Source organism: Phoxinus phoxinus, assembly GCF_949152265.1.
Source record: "Phoxinus phoxinus genome assembly, chromosome: 19".
Lineage (NCBI taxonomy): Eukaryota > Metazoa > Chordata > Actinopteri > Cypriniformes > Leuciscidae > Phoxinus > Phoxinus phoxinus.
This window is the reverse complement of record NC_136894.1, coordinates 14,478,794-14,499,273: the sequence shown is the minus strand read 5'-3', so window position 1 is coordinate 14,499,273 and position 20,480 is coordinate 14,478,794. Positions and strand designations below refer to the sequence as shown.

General features: G+C 39.7%; 1 protein-coding gene across 3 annotated transcripts in view; it reads right to left on the bottom strand.

Moving 5' to 3' along the window:
• The window catches only part of ldlrad4a (low density lipoprotein receptor class A domain containing 4a), a 102,729-nt gene that overhangs the window by 6,557 nt on the left and 75,692 nt on the right, over positions 1-20,480 (bottom strand). The window contains exon 1 of one of the 3 annotated variants that reach the window (XM_079591523.1): positions 18,565-18,996. The exons of the other annotated variants lie outside the window; for them this stretch is intronic. Within the exon in view, the coding sequence (XP_079447649.1) occupies positions 18,565-18,682 (118 nt within the window). The 5' untranslated portion in view covers positions 18,683-18,996. Of the gene's footprint in view, positions 1-18,564; positions 18,997-20,480 lie in introns of those variants that run through there. 3 annotated transcript variants of the gene reach the window in all.

Genomic DNA, 20,480 nt, shown 5'->3' with positions numbered 1-20,480 from the left:
CGGGTAGACCTCACACCGTCAAAGGACGGAATTAATATTTTATGTTTCTCGTCATACTTCCTCTTCACAGAGGTTCATAAATTGGGAATCCTTTGAAAGGAATGCCTGAATGAACATGACAGTCTCCTCTTAATATCTTGTTTTAGACTTCTCCAGCAAATTGCACTAGTGTAAAAAAGGGAGCAGAAATGTTGTTACAAACAGGGTAGACCTCTCTTTCAACCTCCTGCTGACCCCTTGAACACAGCCCACCCTGCCGACACACTTTCACACACAGATGGGCCCAGTCAATACAGACTTGTTCTCCAGTCACATGAAAATCATGTAGAAATGTGCCACACGTATATTCAGAGAAATCTTGTTATCCCTGCTGCCCACTGAGGAACTCCCACAATTCACTCTGACACATGAAGGTTTATGTTTTGTGAGACAATGGAAAAACTGCTGCAAAGCTGCGGTACTGAAGTAAACCCTTACACAAACAACATTAGCTGTCTACACTGATGTTAAGGGTAATCATTTTCAAACCTATGACTATGACATCAGCAATGCACGGTGGACTTTGGTTTATGCAGGAAAGAAGATCTGAATGAAATGGGTGCTTTGATGGCTCTCTCCAAGAAGCTACAAACTCAAATTCTTCCTCTTTAAAGTTAGCATGCAATGAAAACTCACCTTATCTATTTTTCAAACGCCTGTTATAGATTTTATTGTGAACAATTTGTCCACATAATATTTAATGTTTAATCAAAATGTCACAGCTGGATCTTCTGGTGAAAACATCAGACTTCTCTCTGGTGACATATGCAGGACTCTCTCTGGTGACATATGCAGGACTCACGTTCATCTGCTTCCACTTATGATTGTCCATCTCAAAATCCAATCAACAACTAATGCATAAAACCAAGTCCTGCCCTACATTTTTTAAATTTTTTGATAATCAATTACATTTAGATGTATGTCATCCAAATGTAACGGAAAATAACGTGGAAGAAAATATCTGCTTCTTTCATTTAAAAAAAAAAATACAAAGAAAATAAATAAAATTAAATAAATCTCAATAAACTACTTGTCAGTTGTTGGACGACTAGTCATCTATCCTGAGATGTCCAGCTAATAGTTTCTATAGGTGAGCGGTTTCAAAATTTAGTTAATAACATTTCCAACACTTTCTCTCTATAGCAGAATGGCCGTTCCCAGGATGCAGTTGGGCCATGTAATGGCATTGTTAAATAAGCTGCATTGGCGCTGGCTCTTTGCCATGTCTCCTCTGGAGAGAGTGCTTGCAAGACAAGACCCCATCTGTTGAGGGCTTGGAGGAGAGAACCAGAGACCAGACACATCCCAGGAGTTAACCCAACGTAGGAGATAAAACGGCCCAAATCTGCTGCCAATAACCGGATTACGGCCTGGACCAGATCCAAGAGACAGACAACTGGTGGTAGATTGGGGGTGGGGCAAACATGTTGTAACTGACACACCTCTGAGATATTAAGTTTGTAATCTCTGCCAACCTACAGTACCAGGCACAGCTCTAGCATCATTCCCCCATCCAGGACTTCCCGCTGTCGATGTAACACAATGTAACAGTTTTCTCTAAATTGACAGGCTAATCTCATCAGAGTAGCCTCAATCTATCCTCCTTCAAACTGGCCTGTTTGGACCCAAACAACCTAATGTGCAAACAACAGATGATGGCATCTAATATGGTCAAAATCGACTGTAGTCAGGGTGGACACTATGTTTTGAAAACAATGCAGTAAGTACAGATGTACAGTCCATTTAATAGGTTGTATGTCCTTTGGTCATGTCTAATTTTCAGAACTGAAATTTTTTGCTCACTCAAATTGCTTTGGAAAGATACCTTTTTCAATGTTTTGCCAACTAAACAATAGACATCTGTAAACTGTACATCTATCTCTTACAGTCCTGCTTTAATTTGTCATATTAAATACTGTCTAACCTTACTAGGGTCCATTAAAATCAGGTGTGTAATGAGTGTGTCGGGTCCTTATTGGTTGTAGCCAAATTAGCTACTACTCGGATAACAATGCAACTGAATTCAATGTGACTTCAATGTGAGTCATCAGCACAGTTTATTTTGTATCTCTTTGCCAAGACAGAGTGCAAGTTACATAAACTTGTAATCCTTATATAAAATCATATTGCTTGAGCTTCGTTTAACCTTCCCTGTGCTAATCGGAGGGCTCAAGAGTCTAAGTCAGACGTGACGGCATCCCGGAAGATCTGTTAATGTGTTATGATTACAGACACAAACCCCAGACAGAGCAGACACAACAAACCATCGTCAGCCTGTTTGCGACAGGGCAGAAATGTAAACAGGTTGTGATAATGTGGCAACAACTGCACAACAGCAAGCCTTAGAGCGAGGGAGAGAGGCAGCTGGGCTAATTCGGGTTAGCCTTATGTGGACTCTCTGAGATTAGACAGCTCAATCCTCTTACCACTACGTATGCTGCTCCATTGTGTTGTTATAGCTAAGAGGAGATATGCACTAACACCTGTCACAGAGCCTCTAACAGACTGTTAGGTAAACTGGAACTTCGGCGAATGTTGTTCAAGCAGTCGTCACCTCGTCTCTAAGGTCGGAAAGACCTGGCTGCACAGAAGTGTGCTAGAAGCTGTGAGACCGCTCTGTTCTGTGGAGGCCATTCCGTTTCTAAACTGAAGGAAATGGAGGAGGCATTACATAAGCCCATCTGAAACTTTTTTTCCCCCTTTCTCTCTCTCTCTTTTATACTGTGCTCACAAGCTGCAAAGACAACCAAGTCTGGCCTCCAGATCTATATTTCATGAAGCCATTTCCTGTTTCCTCCTCTCCGCAGTTTCATAACAGAAGGAAAACAGCTGTGCTCTCACGATCTGGGAGTAAAGAAATGGAGAGGGTGGAGGAGGAGGGGGAGAGAGAGGCTGGAGAATGGGGACTGCTACTCACTGCCAGCCATCTGTGCTCCGTCTCCAAATGTCTCCCCGGTACAGTACTATTCTCATGGAGTCGGGCACAGTATGTGAAGATCATGTCATGAGTGATCCAACAGTTGAACTCACAGCACTGAGGGAAAGTTCTTAGACTGGGCTTTGAATTCCTACCAAAGCACACATTACACAACAGATTTCCACGGGAAAGATTGTGTGTGCGCACGGTGAACGACTAATTTCCAAGTGACTTCATCGACATGGCAAGACAGCGAAGATGAGAGAAAAACATTGAAAGTTTCCTTGCGTCCTCTCTAGTTTGGGCCAGCTTGTGGTGCAGTGAGTACAAACAACACCAAAAGTGAGCATCCCCAGTAGATCCCATGCACTTGAACTGGACATGCATAAGGCCATCAGCCACCCATGTGGGCACTTATGACTGCAGGTTGTACCGGTAACAGGAAAAAACTGAGATGGACATTGCCAGTCATAATAGCACTGCTTCATCAAGCACAAGTCTTAATGTAGTTAACCATCCATTCACCCACGTCACAGCATGCACCAGACAACAAAGGCATTATGGGAACTTGAGAGGGGACGCATTTCCCCCTCCTCCTGTGTTATCTGAGTTGTCCCATCAGAATGCCAGACAAAAGGAAAGGGCACATGCCAGACGCCCATGTGCGATGGAGACTTGTGAGACGGCAGGTTTCACCCAGAAACACAATCATAAGGGAAGCCTGAACCTGGTGCAGTAAATGTCCCTTTCTGGAACATTCCCTAGCAACATACTATGAGTCATTTTATGAGAGGCTGTGGAAGGGGCAAAAAACGAAAGAAAGCCAGAAAAGAAATGTCTATGGAAGGACGATAGACCAAAGTATTGCTATTTCAGTAAATATTTGCAGGCTTCAACAGTGTGTGGGGCTTATTCTATTTAGAAAAGAAAGAAAGAGGCATTTAAGCATTGTGGAATTTTCCCCCGTTTTTCTGTTTTGGGGAAACTGAGAGAAAGAGGAGGGAGAGCTTGTGAAGTCTTTCACCAGAGCAGCCCTTTTCTTGTGTGACAGACATTTTCCATTCACACACAAGGTGTATAAAAAAAACGCAAGAGACGGAGTGCAAAAGAGACTGAGAGAATGTGGGAGACAGAGGAAAGAAAAGAGAGAAAGTAAGGAGACTTCAATAAACTGAGTCTCATGGAACAAATGAGATCAGAGAACAACTGAAAGAGCCACCCAAAAAACCAAAGACGGGCCAAATCTACAAACTTGAGGCACACCATAAATCAATCAATGAGTTAAAAATGAACGGCACTATCTAACGCATGGTCTTTCACAGTGGGAGAGATAGCAGGAAGTGTGATGGAGAACTAGGGTGATTTAATCTTGCCAGTGGCAGGAGCTGTTCATCTGTGCCTCACTAGCAAAGCGGCACTGTCACCTAAGCAGGGCGCAAGCCACTGACCTCGCTCTCTAATCTGAGATAAAGCTCTCGTATTAAAGAGACGCCCCATTAGGGCGCCAGACACGTCTAGACTCCCCATGCCATAACACCCACTTTTCTTTAATTATTTAACCTCCTCGTAAGACTGTACAAGATAAGCTCTGCCTGGGCCCAGACGCCACCTGCTACAGTCCCCCTACACCCACCCCCAACCTGCAGCTCATCTCATCCCACCGGTGACGCCGACTTACCACAAATATTGTATTACACCCCTCTCCTCCTCTTCTTCCATTCGACACCCCCTTCACTTCCTCCTCCACCTCTCACTACCGTTCGCCCAGGCAGATTGAGTCATATCCCCTTGAAACTGGACCCAGCTCTGGGTTTAGTTCTTCATCAAATAGTGTTTGGTACATGATGTTCTCTCTGTAGATCTGACGGCATGACAGAGCTCTTCAAGCACTCTACGATGCAACAGCATGTGTACTCATCACATCTGACAAATGCTGCATACAATATACATTGTACTATAGAAACTAGAGCTTCACGATTAATCGTTAAACGATTGTGATCTCAATTCAAACACCTACAAGATCGTACTCCTAAATGACCATTCGGATGTCTATTAAACCTTTGACAAGTACGATCACACTGGAACATTCAAATCTGCTTTGGCAGTGCCGCTGACCCAGAGTGAGCATTTGTCATGTTAAGGTATGAATCAGCTTCACAAACAGTATTTTAAACCACACAGTATCATTATTTCTGTTATAATAATTTAAATGATCACAGAAGTACTGTAATAAAAGTCTATAGTTTGGAAAAATACTACGGTAGCGATCAAAATAGAGGAAATCATCCTTTGAAAGTAACTTGATGCTTCAAACAAGGGTTGCATCAATTATATCATTATACTAGTAGGTGGGTTTGAATCAAGTCATTAAATCATTCATTCAATAGATTTGTTCATAAACGCTGATTCATCCAGTAATGAAACAAGTGAAGTCTCTATGAGCGAGTAATTAAATCATTCATTCAAACCAAAATGTAAAAAATGTATTAAATAGTTTTTTAATATAGTCTGCAGAGTTAACATTTTGTCAGAACAGAACCTCTAGTAAATTACATGCTATTTTGTTTTGTTGTATATTCAAAATATCTATTTTCAACAACAACAACAACAAAAAGTAATGATTCTCAACTAGTCAAGAATTGTGCAGCTCTAATAGAAACATTTGGTTCCTGTGCAAAAATAGCACTGACGGACTGCACAACACTACCAGGAACATATATTAAGAAAGGAAAGGAAATTTTAATTTCATTTGGATTTTAAATTGGTTAACATAATGCAGAGAAGGAAACAACAAAACACAATAGCAGAAACAACACAAATACATTTGTATATTCTGAACTGCACTGATATCAATAAGCCAACCCCTCATATTTGGATCAGAAGATTAATTTGCCATAGTTACCCTCTTTTTTTAAAAGCTCCATTTTCCTCCATTTTGTTTATCTTCTCTGCAAGAACAGAACAACATAAATGATTGGAGAGCAAATGGCTCGGTGGCTCTTACAACAGACACAAGTGACACAGTGCAAATTGCTCTCAAATATGCATGTGTCACACTGCCAAACCCCAGACAAACTCTACTTTTCCAAAGAGATAATGGAAATTATCACAGAGGGAAACCGTAAAGAAAGAACGTTAAACCTTGCTAGCTTTAGTCCTGGCAGGGGAACGTCTTCTAAACATAGCGCTGAGAATAACTGCGAACATCAAGTCAACAACATGATGATTATGACTGGGTTCAGCATGTGACTTCACTGACTGCTGTAATATGAGATGTGAAGGTAAGAGCCCATCCTATCTGAACACTGACTCACTAGATTAACACACATACAACCCCTCGGCCTCCATACGCTCCCCGAGGAACACACTACATCCAGTGCATCATCTCCTACGCAGCTGCACGGCCATACACGCAGAGAGAATGAGTGGTTGATGAACAGGACCAAAAAAAAAAAAAAAACCTGCCAATAAATTCCAAGACAGACTAAAACATCCTGAATTGATCACAGAATGGATATATTTCTTATCTTGGATGCTGACGGGTCAATACAGCATTCTAGCCGTGCTAAAATATCTCATATAGTAACATCTATGACGTGAAACATCAGTTAATTACGCAGCTCCAAAAAAGGCTATCAACCTTAGTTTTCATATTTTCAAGAAAGAGACTATATCTTCTAACAGAAAAATATCACTTCATGAATTTGCTTTTTAGTTTATAAATGCAATACGACACTCAAACGTGTGCTATATTGTGATTGTCATTACTTTAGGGGTTGCAGTTACTTCACAGCTCATCACGCCTTAGGAGCCATTCACACAGAGAACATTTTTCCATTCCACTGCGCTACTTTTACATAGTTTTTCAATGTAAATGCACTAGATTGATGTCTTGCTGAATCTCGTGCAGGACACGGAATTTTAAAAAACTCGGCACTCAAGTTGTTCAACTATTTTGTTTTTAACTCGTCTCTGGACCTTGCACTTTTTTCCATTCCACTAACTTGCAACTCGTGTTTTTAACAGCAAAAATGCTTTCTCCGTGGACCAGTCCTTACAATGCTCTTTAGCTGTGACTATTTTGGCATCCTCTCGTACCCTTTTGGTTAAGTATCCATGAGGACAAAAAAATATTGACAGGTAAAAACAACACATTAATTGTCTGGTCATTCACTTATGGCCCAGTGTAGAAATCGATATTAGATTCTATAACTGCATTTTACAAGCCATTTGCAGGATACTTTGTAAACAGTATTGTGTGACATGTTGGGTCAAGGAAAGTACTAAAAACAATTTACTTCTTGCTACCTGCCAATTGTAGGTGATTAGAGAACATTTGCAAGCCATTAATAGATCTTAGCGTCCATGAAACTGTGTTCTGCATTTTCAACAGAAATATGTTTGTGCTTAAGACAGCTGTTAGCAGTTTTTTCCCTTCTCATCAAACAGTCAGGCAGTGGTGAACCAGTCTTACTCTCTCAGTAAAACTGCACCTGTCACAAAAACATGAGGACAGACACAGTGAATTTTTTACTCATATCTAAAAAGTAGCGGCTTAATTTGAGGAATATTCTATATACATGTCATGTGACCACATGGAGTTCTAAAGGGAAATAAAAAGGTCAAATTCTAACCTGCATTTGGCAGTTGATGGGTGTGTTTTTTGGACCCTGTTTATATGTAGGCTAACGTAACATCTAATATAACATAGGCAGCATCATAAATATCTAACAGTCTTGTGTGATCGAGGTTCTTGTAATTGAGGTTCTTGAAATGTGATAAGCAAGAATTGTGAAAAAAATTTGATTAAAGGGGACCTAAATGATCTGATGTCCACAGAGTGTGTGTATATGAAGTTTTAGCTCAAAATACCACACAGATCAGTTTTTATAGCATGTCAAAATTGCCCTTTTTTTGGGGGGGGGGGGGTTTGAGCACAGTCCTTTTTGAGCAAAAACATGTGGTTTTTGTGTGTGTCCCTTTAAATGCAAATAAGCTGCTGCTCCCGGCCCCCTTTCAAGAAGAGGGCGGTGCTTCCAGAGCTCATATCAGCAACAAAACAGGAGAATCTCACGCACTGAAAATGTCAGTACCGGTGTTCAGTTCGAATCATAGTTGGACTACAGAGCCAGATAATATATGCTGCATGGAGATATAACAGGTATAGTTTAATTATGTGGTTATAACTTATGTTGTCATCTTGCTTTTATCCACTATTAGTACAAGCCTGTTGTGGACTCTGTACAAATGATGGCTAAAACTTTACTGATGAGTTTTATGAAGTAAATTGTACATCACACTAAAGATGATGCATCCGTTTGCACTCCAGAAAATCACCATAAGAGCTGAATAAAACACAGTACAAGAAGTGCGCATCAAAGTCTTATCCATAAACTCTCTCTCTCCCATTATCATCAACATACACAACGAATTACACAAAACACTTACAGTAAACAAATGGAGAAAACGGTGGACTGTGTACAGCTCACTGAGGGTGGGGTCTATGCTAATACGCAGTATTATGCAGTATACGTATTTTGTGACGTCATAAAAGGTAGAACCTGCAAACGACTTGTTCTGAGACAGTGCTTACGATTTATTATGGGGATTAAAAAAATGGAGCGGGAGGATTTTTTATCATTATAGGGTGGTTGTGTACACTCACTGCCAACACGCATTTATGTTAAAACATCATGTAAAAGTGAATTTTGCATAATAGGTCCCCTTTAAATAAAATGTAAATATTTAGATTATAGAAATGAAAGGTGAAATTCAAGAGGTAATTTTTCCCAGACAGACCAACTGCTGACTTGATCTTAGTAAAATTATGCTCCCCATTTTCTTAGTTTGGGGTCAGGAGCCAAAAGGGGTTAATCAGATCCCCGACTGACTTTCAAATGGGGGTCCCGACACATCCCTCATCCAAAATGCCAGCCGCACGACAACACAGCTTTAATGTGATGAAGGTTTAATGTTGCTATAAGATATATGTAAAATATATGATAAACTCTAAAATATCATGTGAAAATAAAATAATATACAGTAAATACTGCAATGCAATACACAATTGTTCTGTTTCATGTGCAAAATAAGCACAATTGTGAATATTCCAATTATTGAAATGCACATTTTATTAGGCCATTACATTTCCAAAAACCTAGCTTCAAGATCCCTCTCTGAATTAAACTTCAGAAGTTAAAAAAAAGAAGAAAAAAAAAAACTAAATTCAATGATTTGTGAATCCTCATTCAAAAATGGAAGTCAGTGTTGTGATATTATTCATGTAATAAAATGTAACTATTACATTGGTGCATATAAATAATTTTTCATTGAGTTCATTTACTGAAAATCTATGGAAAAGATTCCATGAATTGCAGAAAACTCCACAAATCCAATCATCAAGTTAATTGTGATCGGTGAAATAAACCTAAAATATTCTAATTATTGCTAAAATAATCCTTTATGTTTACGCAGGGTTCTTTTCTGGTCATTTCCAATGCAGAGAAGATTGTTTTCATATTTAAATCAGGCAGCCTGAACTCCACGAGGACGAGCCCGATGAATAAGAAGCTAAGAGTTACCGAAGAGACCTTCTGACCTTTCAACTCTGAGAGCAGGGGGTTGGAGGAGTGATGTCTGAGAGCAGGACCCAGTGCATGCATGCCTGATGAGAGGGGATGGGTGTGAGACACACAGTCTGATAACATCACGTCTGATCTGATTCTGTTGCGTCTGCTGTCTGCTCGGCTGTCTCTCTTGCCCGGAGCACCAATGCACCATTTTACAACAACAACAAAAAAAGGCAGCGGAAGGGAGGCCAGATGCTGTGTGTGTTATGCGGACAAATCGTCTACATTCCTGGGTAAAAACTAAACAGGGAAGCTGCTTTAGATAGGTCTGCGTTGTGCCGTGCCTGTTTTGAAAAACACACTCAGATTTTTTTTTTAAATGCAACGTCTATGTCTGTATTACAAAAATGTTTTTCTTCTATAAACTTCACTGTAAAACAAATTATGCTGTTGCTTAAATATTCTCCTTTTGCACTCAGACAATAAAGGCTTTTGATTTACAGCTGACCATATAAAAAAATATTCCTGGATGTGCTTGATGCTTTAATTTAGCTTCTTCTTTTTTTACTGAAAGCTGCCTCAAAAAAATTGCAGAATGGTGCTCAATGTATTTAACCCGCTAAAACTTATTATAGAACTTGTGATAGATCAATATATATATATTGACCAGGCCACTAAATCTGATAATATTGGGCCATTTAGATCGAAAACCAAAATAATTTGTGATTACCAAAATTAGTTTTAAAATATAGCAACTTCCTTGAATTACATATTTTCTGCTCAAATTATAATATACACTACAGTTGAAAAGTTATGCTCACTAAATTAAATAAAAAATACAGTAAAATCAGTAATATTGTGAAACAGTATTACAATTTAAAATAACATTAAAATGTAATTTATTAATGTGATGCAAAGCTGAATTTTCAGCATCATAACTCCAGTCTTCAGTGTCACAAGATTCTTCAGAAATCATTCTAATATGCCGATTTGCTGCTCAAGAAAAAAATTATTATTATTATCAATGTTGAAAAAGATTGTGCTGCTTAATTTTTTTAATTTTCTTTTTAATTTCATGAACCTAGTCATTTTAACTGTAGTGTATATTTAGTGATTTTTTAAGAAAATGTGTTTAAAATAGAAGAGTAAATAATAACTTATACAGTAGCCTACATAACTTTATTAATCACTCCTCATATTCTTGATGTTGTATTGGCTATTTTTAAAACCTGTATCAGTTGACCACTGGAACCTTAAGTGAGTTCAGAAATTGGCTTAATATCCACTATACTTTTCATTAAAATCCACTATACTTTTCATTAAAATAATAATAATATGCTGAACAAGACAACTGCCACTGTGTTTGTGTGACTGCCTAAAGGAAACGACCTCCAAATAAAAAGGCTGACATCAGACACAAGTCTGGTCCTCTGGTTACACAAAAGCCAAACACAGGCGAGAGACGTGCAACTCTTAAACTCTATCCATTATCAGCACACCCCCATCAGACAGCATGAATACATACATGGGTCTGTCCAGATACGACTCTGCCAGACCCGTACAAAACACACAACGTGCCTCCCTGCAGGGCTCGTCAAACCCCCAGCATGACTACCAATCTCCTCTGAGACGAGTCCCCTGGGGCCCATGGACAATCCCAGAGGGTGGGTGCAGGGCCAGACACAAAGAAGGGGACCATGGCCAATGTCAAGGCTGGCTGACTGCTGCAGGGTGAGGCTCAGCTGCCGCTGTCAGAGGGCAAGAAGAGTGGAGGGTGACACCCTAAAGCTGCCCCCTTTTTGTCTTCCAAAGAATGACCCAACAACACTCACATAAACAAACAAACAAATGTCGGGTTTGAGACTTGAGTCACCAAGGGGTAACTATCTAAAATAGTGATGTTGACTTAAATGCATGTTTAAGTAATTTGACAGAAGCTCAACTGTTTTCCAAAGATTTTTCATGAATGTTTCCATTACTTTTTCCAACTAGTCATACTGTAGTGCAATAAAGGCCTAGAATCAGTAGTCAAATGTGCTCTCTTAAAATGTCCAATAAGATGTCATCATGACAAAACTATTTTACGAGGTCAGTGGGGTGTAAGCAGATTGTACGAAACCGTGTAAACAAGATTGTATAAATTGATAGTGATTTTGCCGCAAATTCACCAAAACGTAAAAGTTACGAATTGCCAAGAGATTGTGTTGAAATGGAAAAGTCTTGGGACGAAATGCATTGAAAAGTCTGATTCATTTTAGTGAATCAATTTGTTGAAGTGGTCAATGTAAATGAACTGATAAAAAAAAAAAGTCAAGTATTTAGTTAAGTGCTACTCATTATGTTTCTTTCTTCAATTTAGTTAAAAACAATATATATGTGTTGTTGTATTTAGTTTAAAATTGAGTTTAAAAGTTGCTTCGTTTACAAATCCTCATTGTTATGTGTCAGAAAATAAGCTAATTTATTATAAGATTCATTTTTTATTAATCCATTGCATAGTTATACTGTTGAAAATAAATTTTCTTTATAGAAAGCTTTAATGTAGTTACCTCATTTTATTAGTAGATTGCACTAACTAGATAATTACATTTTCAAAAAAGTAGCTTGTCTGTCATTCTAAGCAGCTTCAAAGTAGCTTGTAGCTTAGGAAGCTACTGTTTCAAAGTAGCTTCCTGCCAGTCACAAAGCCACACGTTTTTTAAATTGCGGTTACACATTTCGTTAGCACAGCACTGTTATCTTGGTGGAGTGGATCTTCACTACGTTTAATGGTCTGACGGAAATTGAATGGTGCATTTTAGTAGTGTTGTAAAAAATGAATCTAGTTACCCCTCAGCAAGCTGACCCACCCCCCTGTGTGCCTTAAAACCCTTTTGACATGACACAGAGTGCGCACACACCCTCCTAGGAGCGCGAACAGGCCATACAATGATTAGCAGGAGGGGTTGACAGCTGACCTCCGCTGTGACCTCATCACACTTGCTCACAGACGTGCACGCACACACCCCTCTGAGCTCATGCATTAGGTGCATTAGATTATTGGATGGAGTGCTGTTATGGCCAAGATGGGCCTGTAAAGTCCAGTTTTGATTGCCCTGCCCGGGGTTACTGGGGCAGGGGTGTGACCTTGAGTCTACCCTGGAGCGATGCTGGAGAGGAAGAGTATGCATATTGTATTGGATAGAGTGCTAGGGCCCATGGGGTCGCTTGACTGACACCTCTCTAACAAGGCAATTACTGGTCTCACCGATGTGTTCGCACACTTCACACAACTGCTTTGCTCACAAACACTTACACACACAATGTGAATCAGTACCACATTCTCGGCAACTTCACTTCACAGTCAAAAGCTGGTAGAAATAATGAATGTGACAAAAATGTTGCGCAAAATATTGGTGATCATACTGGACAATATCAGTTAATTATTGTTGTCTGATCAGGCCAAAATTTGGTGAATATACAGAAAATAATTTGCCCATTGACCTCTGTCCATCATGGCCTCTTATTCATCCTCATATACTAATTGGCTTCATCACTGTCTCCTCTCCACCAGTAAGCTGGTGTGTGGTGGGCGTTCTGACGCAATATGGCTGCCGTCGCATCACCCAGGTGGATGCTGCACATTGGTGGTGGTTGAGGAAATTCCCCCTTCTATGTAAAGCGCTCTGAGCAGCCACAAAAGCGCTATATAAATGTAACGAATTATTAATTATTATTATAAACGATAACAAGAGTGAAGAATGCCATTTTTTTAGCCAACTGGCTATTTTTTTACTGAAGACTCCATGTACAATTGTGATTTGAACATAGACTCTGTAGATTTGCACTAAACAAGCCTAAACAGACAGCCAATCAGAGAGAGATATCGACTGAATGTATGTGATTACCTGTGTCTATACTTCTACAGGTCAAGTTATATATTAATTTAAAAAAAAAGTTTGCCATGTCCGAAGAGGAAAGCAAAATCTTTGTCGTAGCATCCTGTCAATGGCGTCACCGCTGGTCAATGCATTGAATCAATGTCATTGGTCTCTATGTATGATGTGAAGCATCAGGTTCACTAGCAAGACTAGTTTTATTTTTTTTTTTAAGTCAAAAAGGTATATATTTAATAAGGGTGTAAAATTACTCACGGTTTGGTTTGTTTGTATCACGGTTTTAGGGTCACGGTTTCGGTACGGTTCGGTATGTGCTATGTTCAAGAAAAAAAAGACTACTGTCAAATAGAGATACAAATAAAATAAACAATGCTTTTCAGGTTTTTCAGGTAGGTCTAACATATAATCATACAATGTATAAATTAAATAAAGATGAATAGTAATAAAGTTAAACTTACAAAAGTTATTCAATCAAGAGCGGTGAGTGATTTCTTTGTCTTTTGTTGTTTGGTTAACATTAAAAACAGACAGCAGCAGGAATATTAGGCTGCTGTCACTTTAAGACATAATGCACGGATCCAAAATACTGATACACGTGCGTTGTCTTTCTCGACGATTTACGTTCACTTAATACATAACTGACTATGTTGGCTAGGATACTCGCCAATATGGACATTTGCCAATTTTTGTGTGAATTTGTCTGTTCAAGTGCAATAAGACTTATTAATGCTTAATTTAGTATTCACGTGCTGTCTGAGATGTGGCTTTCCATGTACGTGCTTCGGATGTGTGCGGACACAAATCTTCTCTCACAGTTTTTCAGTTTAAATTGGTGCAAGAACACGCGCAAATGATAAACTTCTGTGACAATGTAGCACTGGCCCAATCAGGACAGTGACTCTTTCGACAACTGTCCCAAGCGTCTTTCACGCTGGCCCCAGGCCATCAGGTAGTCTTTATTGTCGAGCCCTGCCCAGTGCTTTCGTTATTGTTTTGTGCCTGTCCAAATTAGCACTGAGTGCCTGTTTAAACACAGAAGGCAATGTGTGCTGTTTTGGTCTCACCTGCGCTCGCGCACTATCAACGCCTGGGTAATGACAGCATTTATGAGTGTTCATATTAGAGCATATGGCACTCGCATCGAACAAAGTTTACAAAGAGTGACTGTTTATTCCACGTTTATTTGTATTCCCCCCCAGAATATTTATATGACAAGCGACTTGTCTCCTTCGCTTGCCATGCCGAACTGCAACACACCAACATGTGAGGAACTGTGATGTCAGCAATAGATTTACATACTAATAGTTGATTGGACCGCTCCGCTACTCTCGTGAAACGCATGCGGAGCACATCCATCGACAGAAAGATACATTAGCTGAATGTCTGTTTTATGCGTTATTATCGATGCCTCGTTAGATTTGAGATTAACTGAGGTGCAAGTGCGTGCCGAACCGTAGGCTGAAAACGGTACATCCCTCATTTATAATATAACAGCCAATTTGATCAGTTATAACAAAATAAGTGGAAAATTATCGATATTGGCCGAATTTGGCTATTCATGCAAAAAATGTCTTACATTATGAAAAAGTATGTCTAAAAACTCAATGTTTTTCAACCCCAAGATATAATCTTATGACCATAAGCTGACTGTGTAAACTTTAATGACATTTTAAAACATGTTAAATTGACCTTAAAAACACAACATCCTCCCACGCTAAACTTTTACTACCATTTTTCTAAAGCCAGCATCTGTAATAAATAGTTAACAACACAGACAGAACCTCTGGCCTCTGACAATAAACACTCGACTCTTGTGTACCGTCTCAGGCCTCACCCTCTAGTCTGGGCCAAGCTTCGGCCCGCCAGTGGAAAATAAAAAAGGTGCCAAATTGATGCAGAGATCAGATATTGACGAGGATGGTGTTTTTGTCCCCTGTGTATTCGTTACATACGAGCCGCAGCACACTAGTGAGACGAATGCCAGTCCAATATCCTGTTTCTTCATTCTGGAGCTTGACTTTGGCCACTGCCCCACTGGAAATGGACTACGCTAACCCTGTGTGTGCAGCCATTTGTTAGTTAGAGCAAGACAGCTAGAAAGAAAGACGCATTTCTTTTTCCATGCAGCACGACTAGCTATGCAACAGTGCCGTTATACACGGCGGTCTATTAATAGCTGTGTTCTGTTTTCACTTGAAATAGCCGTATGGTGTAAGGCCTTTGTCAGATAAGATAAGCAGCCTTTAGCTCGCAAAACCTCAGATGTAGACTGTGCCTAAAACAGCAGACAGAACAATATGGGGCCGGACCAGGAAAAGACAACAGGGAAGGAAACTCCTAGAATCCAATAACATACACACAGAAGAAAATGCAATCTATTCAACTCGTTTGATGTGTGCTAAATGCTAAGGCTAATACGACACTGATTATACTGGCAAGTTTTGCATGCTGAGCCCTGAAAGGTGTGTCTGCTGTGTCACAGTGGCTCCCCCAGTTTTCCAGCCTCACTGGATCTCCGGCCCCTGAATGCAGCCAGCACTGCAGTAGAATCTAAGCGCCAAGTCACCAAGCATTCCACTGTCTGCATGGCCCGTCCTGAACACCACAGCACAGACACGGAAACCACAAATGCTCTCACATTCATGTGCCGACACACACATATATAGAGTCGGTATGCCTCAAGAATAAGAACATAAGAACAGGAACAAATACCATACACATAATTTGTGCCAAAATCACTCAGCAAGCATGAGTAGGCAAATGAATAAAAGATTAAAATTTAAGTGCATCTACTTAAACCCGTCAAGAATGAGTAAAGGTCATATTTCATCTCAAAATAAAGTTTATTTTAGAGCGAAATTTATAAATAAAATAAAAAAATTGCATTGTGACATTTTCATGACAATTAAGCAAACTGTTTTAATTGTCTTAAGGCACACAAAAAAGACCTTTAATTTATGCTGATTTTAATTAAACAGGTATTGTATTACAATAATTTATTTCATTGTATTATGACGTTGTGAATCACCACAGACCCTTTATAAATCTCAAAGTCATCATAGTTGTGTTTCTATGTCTTTACAAAAGAGAAAAAAAAACATTGAGAGATTGATTATGTTGGTAAGAAGAGAATTTGCCATCGCCCCCCTTAGCCACTGTATTAGAACACTCACACAGCAGCGTTAACTAGTTTTCTGTCATTTAATCCCAAGGTAATATAACACAAAGCATAATGTTATAAATGCACACTATTTTTACAACAACAACAACAAAAAACCCTCCAAAGTAAACATCTTTTCGGATGTGCGGTATGCAAAATTTGATGGGGGATTGTTATTTAAAAAAACTGTCATGAAAATAATGCAAAAATTCAAACTGGCTGATAAACAATGCAAACTTCTAAATTATGCTTAATATTCTTTACACAAACTATAATTTATATTGTTTTCTCTCTTATGTAGTCCTCACTAGCTGAGGGAAACTGCATATGCATCATACATCTTACAGAACAGAAATCCATTCAAGTTCATGAGCAAATGAAAAGTTTCTGGGGCAAGACATCAGTGCCATATACCAGGGGGCTTTGAGAAGAGGGACAATTCTTTCATATGAAGGTTTACTTTTAATAATTCATCCCATTTGCGGCAGAAATAGCCAGTGCGAGTACTGATTATGACAGGCCCTTTTGTCCTCTGTGGATTCAGACAGCCCAGAGTCTCAGCCAGTCTGGGCTGAAGTGGGGGAAGGGTTGACTGACTGGCTGCCCGCTCCAGACCGCAGTGAACCAATTCCCAGCAACAACGCCAGCGGACGTACACACAGCTTTAAGATTTTAAGCAACATTTTACCCTACAGCTTCCATGTTAAACAACAAGGGGCAATTACAAGAGGTTCTACAAAGTATTATCACATTAAGTACATGCAGTTCACATGTATAGCATAAATGCTAATATATTAAATAATACATTAATGGAGGGAAGAAACACATTTGGACAACTAGAGGTGTGTTTGTCTGGGAACCCGACAGAAGGGATATAGTTAAAGAATGTGTGCACTGTGGCAAGCTAGTTGAACATTTGTCCATAACATTTTTTTCAAATATTACCTTTTTTTCTACAAATTTACTAGTAACTATCATTATGTACTAATACTTGTTCTAATAGTACTTCTATTCGAAGTTACTATATAGAATTCAACATAGAAAATCTACTACAGTTTTCCTGGTGTGAATTAGACGCTAGCGTCTAATAGTGTCTTTATTAGGAGCTAGTGTATTCCAATTGTAACTAGAAAATGTTTTACAATACAAAGTAAGATTTTATCTGAAATGCAAAGTATCCATTCTGACTAGTGAGAATACCTGGCATAACTATAAAAAAGCAACTGTAATTAACGAGATAAGAAAAGCTAGTCACAATTTGTTTCTCATAAATCCGTGCTAGCTATCTAGTTAGTACTAGTGACAAATTGGAAATTATACTAATCACTATTGCATTACCTAACTCGTAATTAAGAAATAAGGACTTCTAACATAAAACAGACACCAGTTCGTTTTCGGGGATAAATGTTTAACGGCTTGCCATATTGTGCGCAGCCCCCACAGCAATACCAGCAATATCCCACTGATGCATTGAGTTGTGTTCCAGTGCCAAACACTCCCAGACGCACGAGTCATCAGAAACACTCACTTGTATTATTATATTTAATTGGTCAAGCTGTTTAACATACAACAGGGGCTAATCAAAAAGTCGTTTTTGACAAACACGTCGCATTTTGGGGGGGCTGAACGAATAGTTTAATACGCCACAGACAAATTCAATGGGTGTACAAGTAAGATAGTGGGAAATAACGGCCAAATGCTGTAATAATTAGACATGAGAATGACATTTACACTCAGATAAATATTTAATACGTTCGCGTTTGACATTCGCACAGCTTCCATAACGGATTCGAAACTGCCAGTTACATTTGATTCGTTTTCTAATGCAGACCGAATTAAATTATTGAGTTTAAAACTGTTACATTGCCACCAGGGTGAGTCGAGTACGGTAGGTTAAAAACAGTATATTTCCATTCAGTACACGTCCGAAAATTTATCAGATGTAACAGTTTGCGTTCCCTCCGCATTCGAAAACGGCTCAGAAAAACCCGCCCTACTTACATATATCCATTCCCTGTGGCTGGGATAGGGTGCAGTTGCAGGAGCATGTGTCATTGGAGTTGGCGGCGTTGTTGTTGTTGTTGCTGGAGCTGCTGTCCGGGACCGTGATGTTTCGCATGGGGGCTCGGGGAAGTGACGGGACGGGGGAAAGAGAGCCGCCGGCCGCGGCCCTCACATGAACTGAGGAACACTTCCACAGCAGCAGCCTGCGGTCTCGGTGCACGCGCGTCTCATGCCATTCTCACGACTCTCTCCGACGCATTTTCTGCTTCTAGACTATGGTAAATACGTTCCCCGCATCTTGACGGCCTTTTCCTCTGCTTTCATTCAGTAGAATGGCTTTCTATGACGGTCTCAGGCTCACAGCCCACCTCCTCCTGCGCCTCCCTCCTCCGAGAGGGGAGCAGCTCCAGACAGACAGACAGGAGCGGTGGGAGGGGAGACTGGCGCTGACAATGGCGGTGGTGAGAGAGAGAGAGAGAGAGAGAGAGAGAGAGAGAGAGAGAGAGAGAGAGAGAGAGAGAGAGAGAGAGAGAGAGAGAGAGAGAGAGAGAGAGAGAGAGAGAGAGAGAGAGAGAGAGAGAGAGAGAGAGAGAGAGAGAGAGAGAGAGAGAGAGAGAGAGAGAGAGAGAGGTTGCTCTACCCTCAATGGGACTGTATGTGTGTAGAGGCGGTTAGAATTACACACATACACACACAGACACACACACTCATTAGTGCCAGCCACGACCAATCAAGGCAGGCATTGAAGAGGCTTTAACCTTGGGCTGACCCCGCAGTCTAGCAGATATTCAGCAGATGTGTCAGACACCCCCCTTCTTTCCCAAACTGTCTGCGGTGCGGTCTATAAATATCCGGGGTGGTTTTGGTGTGGGGAATGTCCGGCTGAGTGGGCAAAAGTGAAGTAAAACCAACACCACCAAAGTATTTGGACTCTCAAGTCACTTTAATTTGTAAATACAAAATATCAAAAGTGTGTCATCAAACACAACTCTAGAGCTTTTATCAAAACTTATCACATCACTGATGTCACTTTGCTTTTAAGTGGATGTGTGAGGTCAGTTCTTCTCCAGAAGAAATGTGTGAAATAGCCTACACAAAGTCTTTTTTGTAAAATATTTTGGTTGAAAATCTTAGTTTAAAAAGAATGCCACTTGCTTTGATATTTAAAATTCATAATGTTTTTGGCCCACTCTTAATTGTTGAATTTCACAAGTCATGCACATATTTCAGTGTCTATTATATATTATTTAGCGGTGCTAGGGGTGTGCGATATTGACAAAAATGTATTTCTGTCAGGACCACTATCGTCAAATATGATTGACAATTAGCATACAGTTTGGATTGGCGATATGGTTCCGTTCTGGGTGAGAACTCCCTGCGCATCCATGCAGCCTAGCATGGATAAAAACAGGGAGAGCAGCAATAACCCCCCTTGGGGTAAACAGAACAGAACCAACATGAATGTATGCAAATATATTTAATTACAGATTTTTAAGTACAACATAATAATTTGAGAATTTATTCTGATTCAAGGGGAATCAGAATGCCAAATCCTGACTGGGCGAGAGGAGGAGCTGGGGATGGAGGAGGGTAATTCGCTCCTGAGAAACTCGATAGCTTCTGATAATACTGAAGGAGCTTATATATATATGGTGATAGGCGTCGTATTCCTATAGGTAGAGGATCAGCTGAGAGTCAGCTGATGCAAGTTTGACTAATGTGACCTGCCAGAACTAACGCTACGCTTGATATCTCGATATTTTCTGGGATTTTATTGATAATAATAATTCGATATTTTTAATGCATTATATTAGATAATTTAATGTAGCTCAGAGGAGGGGACATGAATGCATTTAACCTGCAGTTACAAAAACATAAATAAATGTTATGATTTTTTAAAAATAAAACATTGA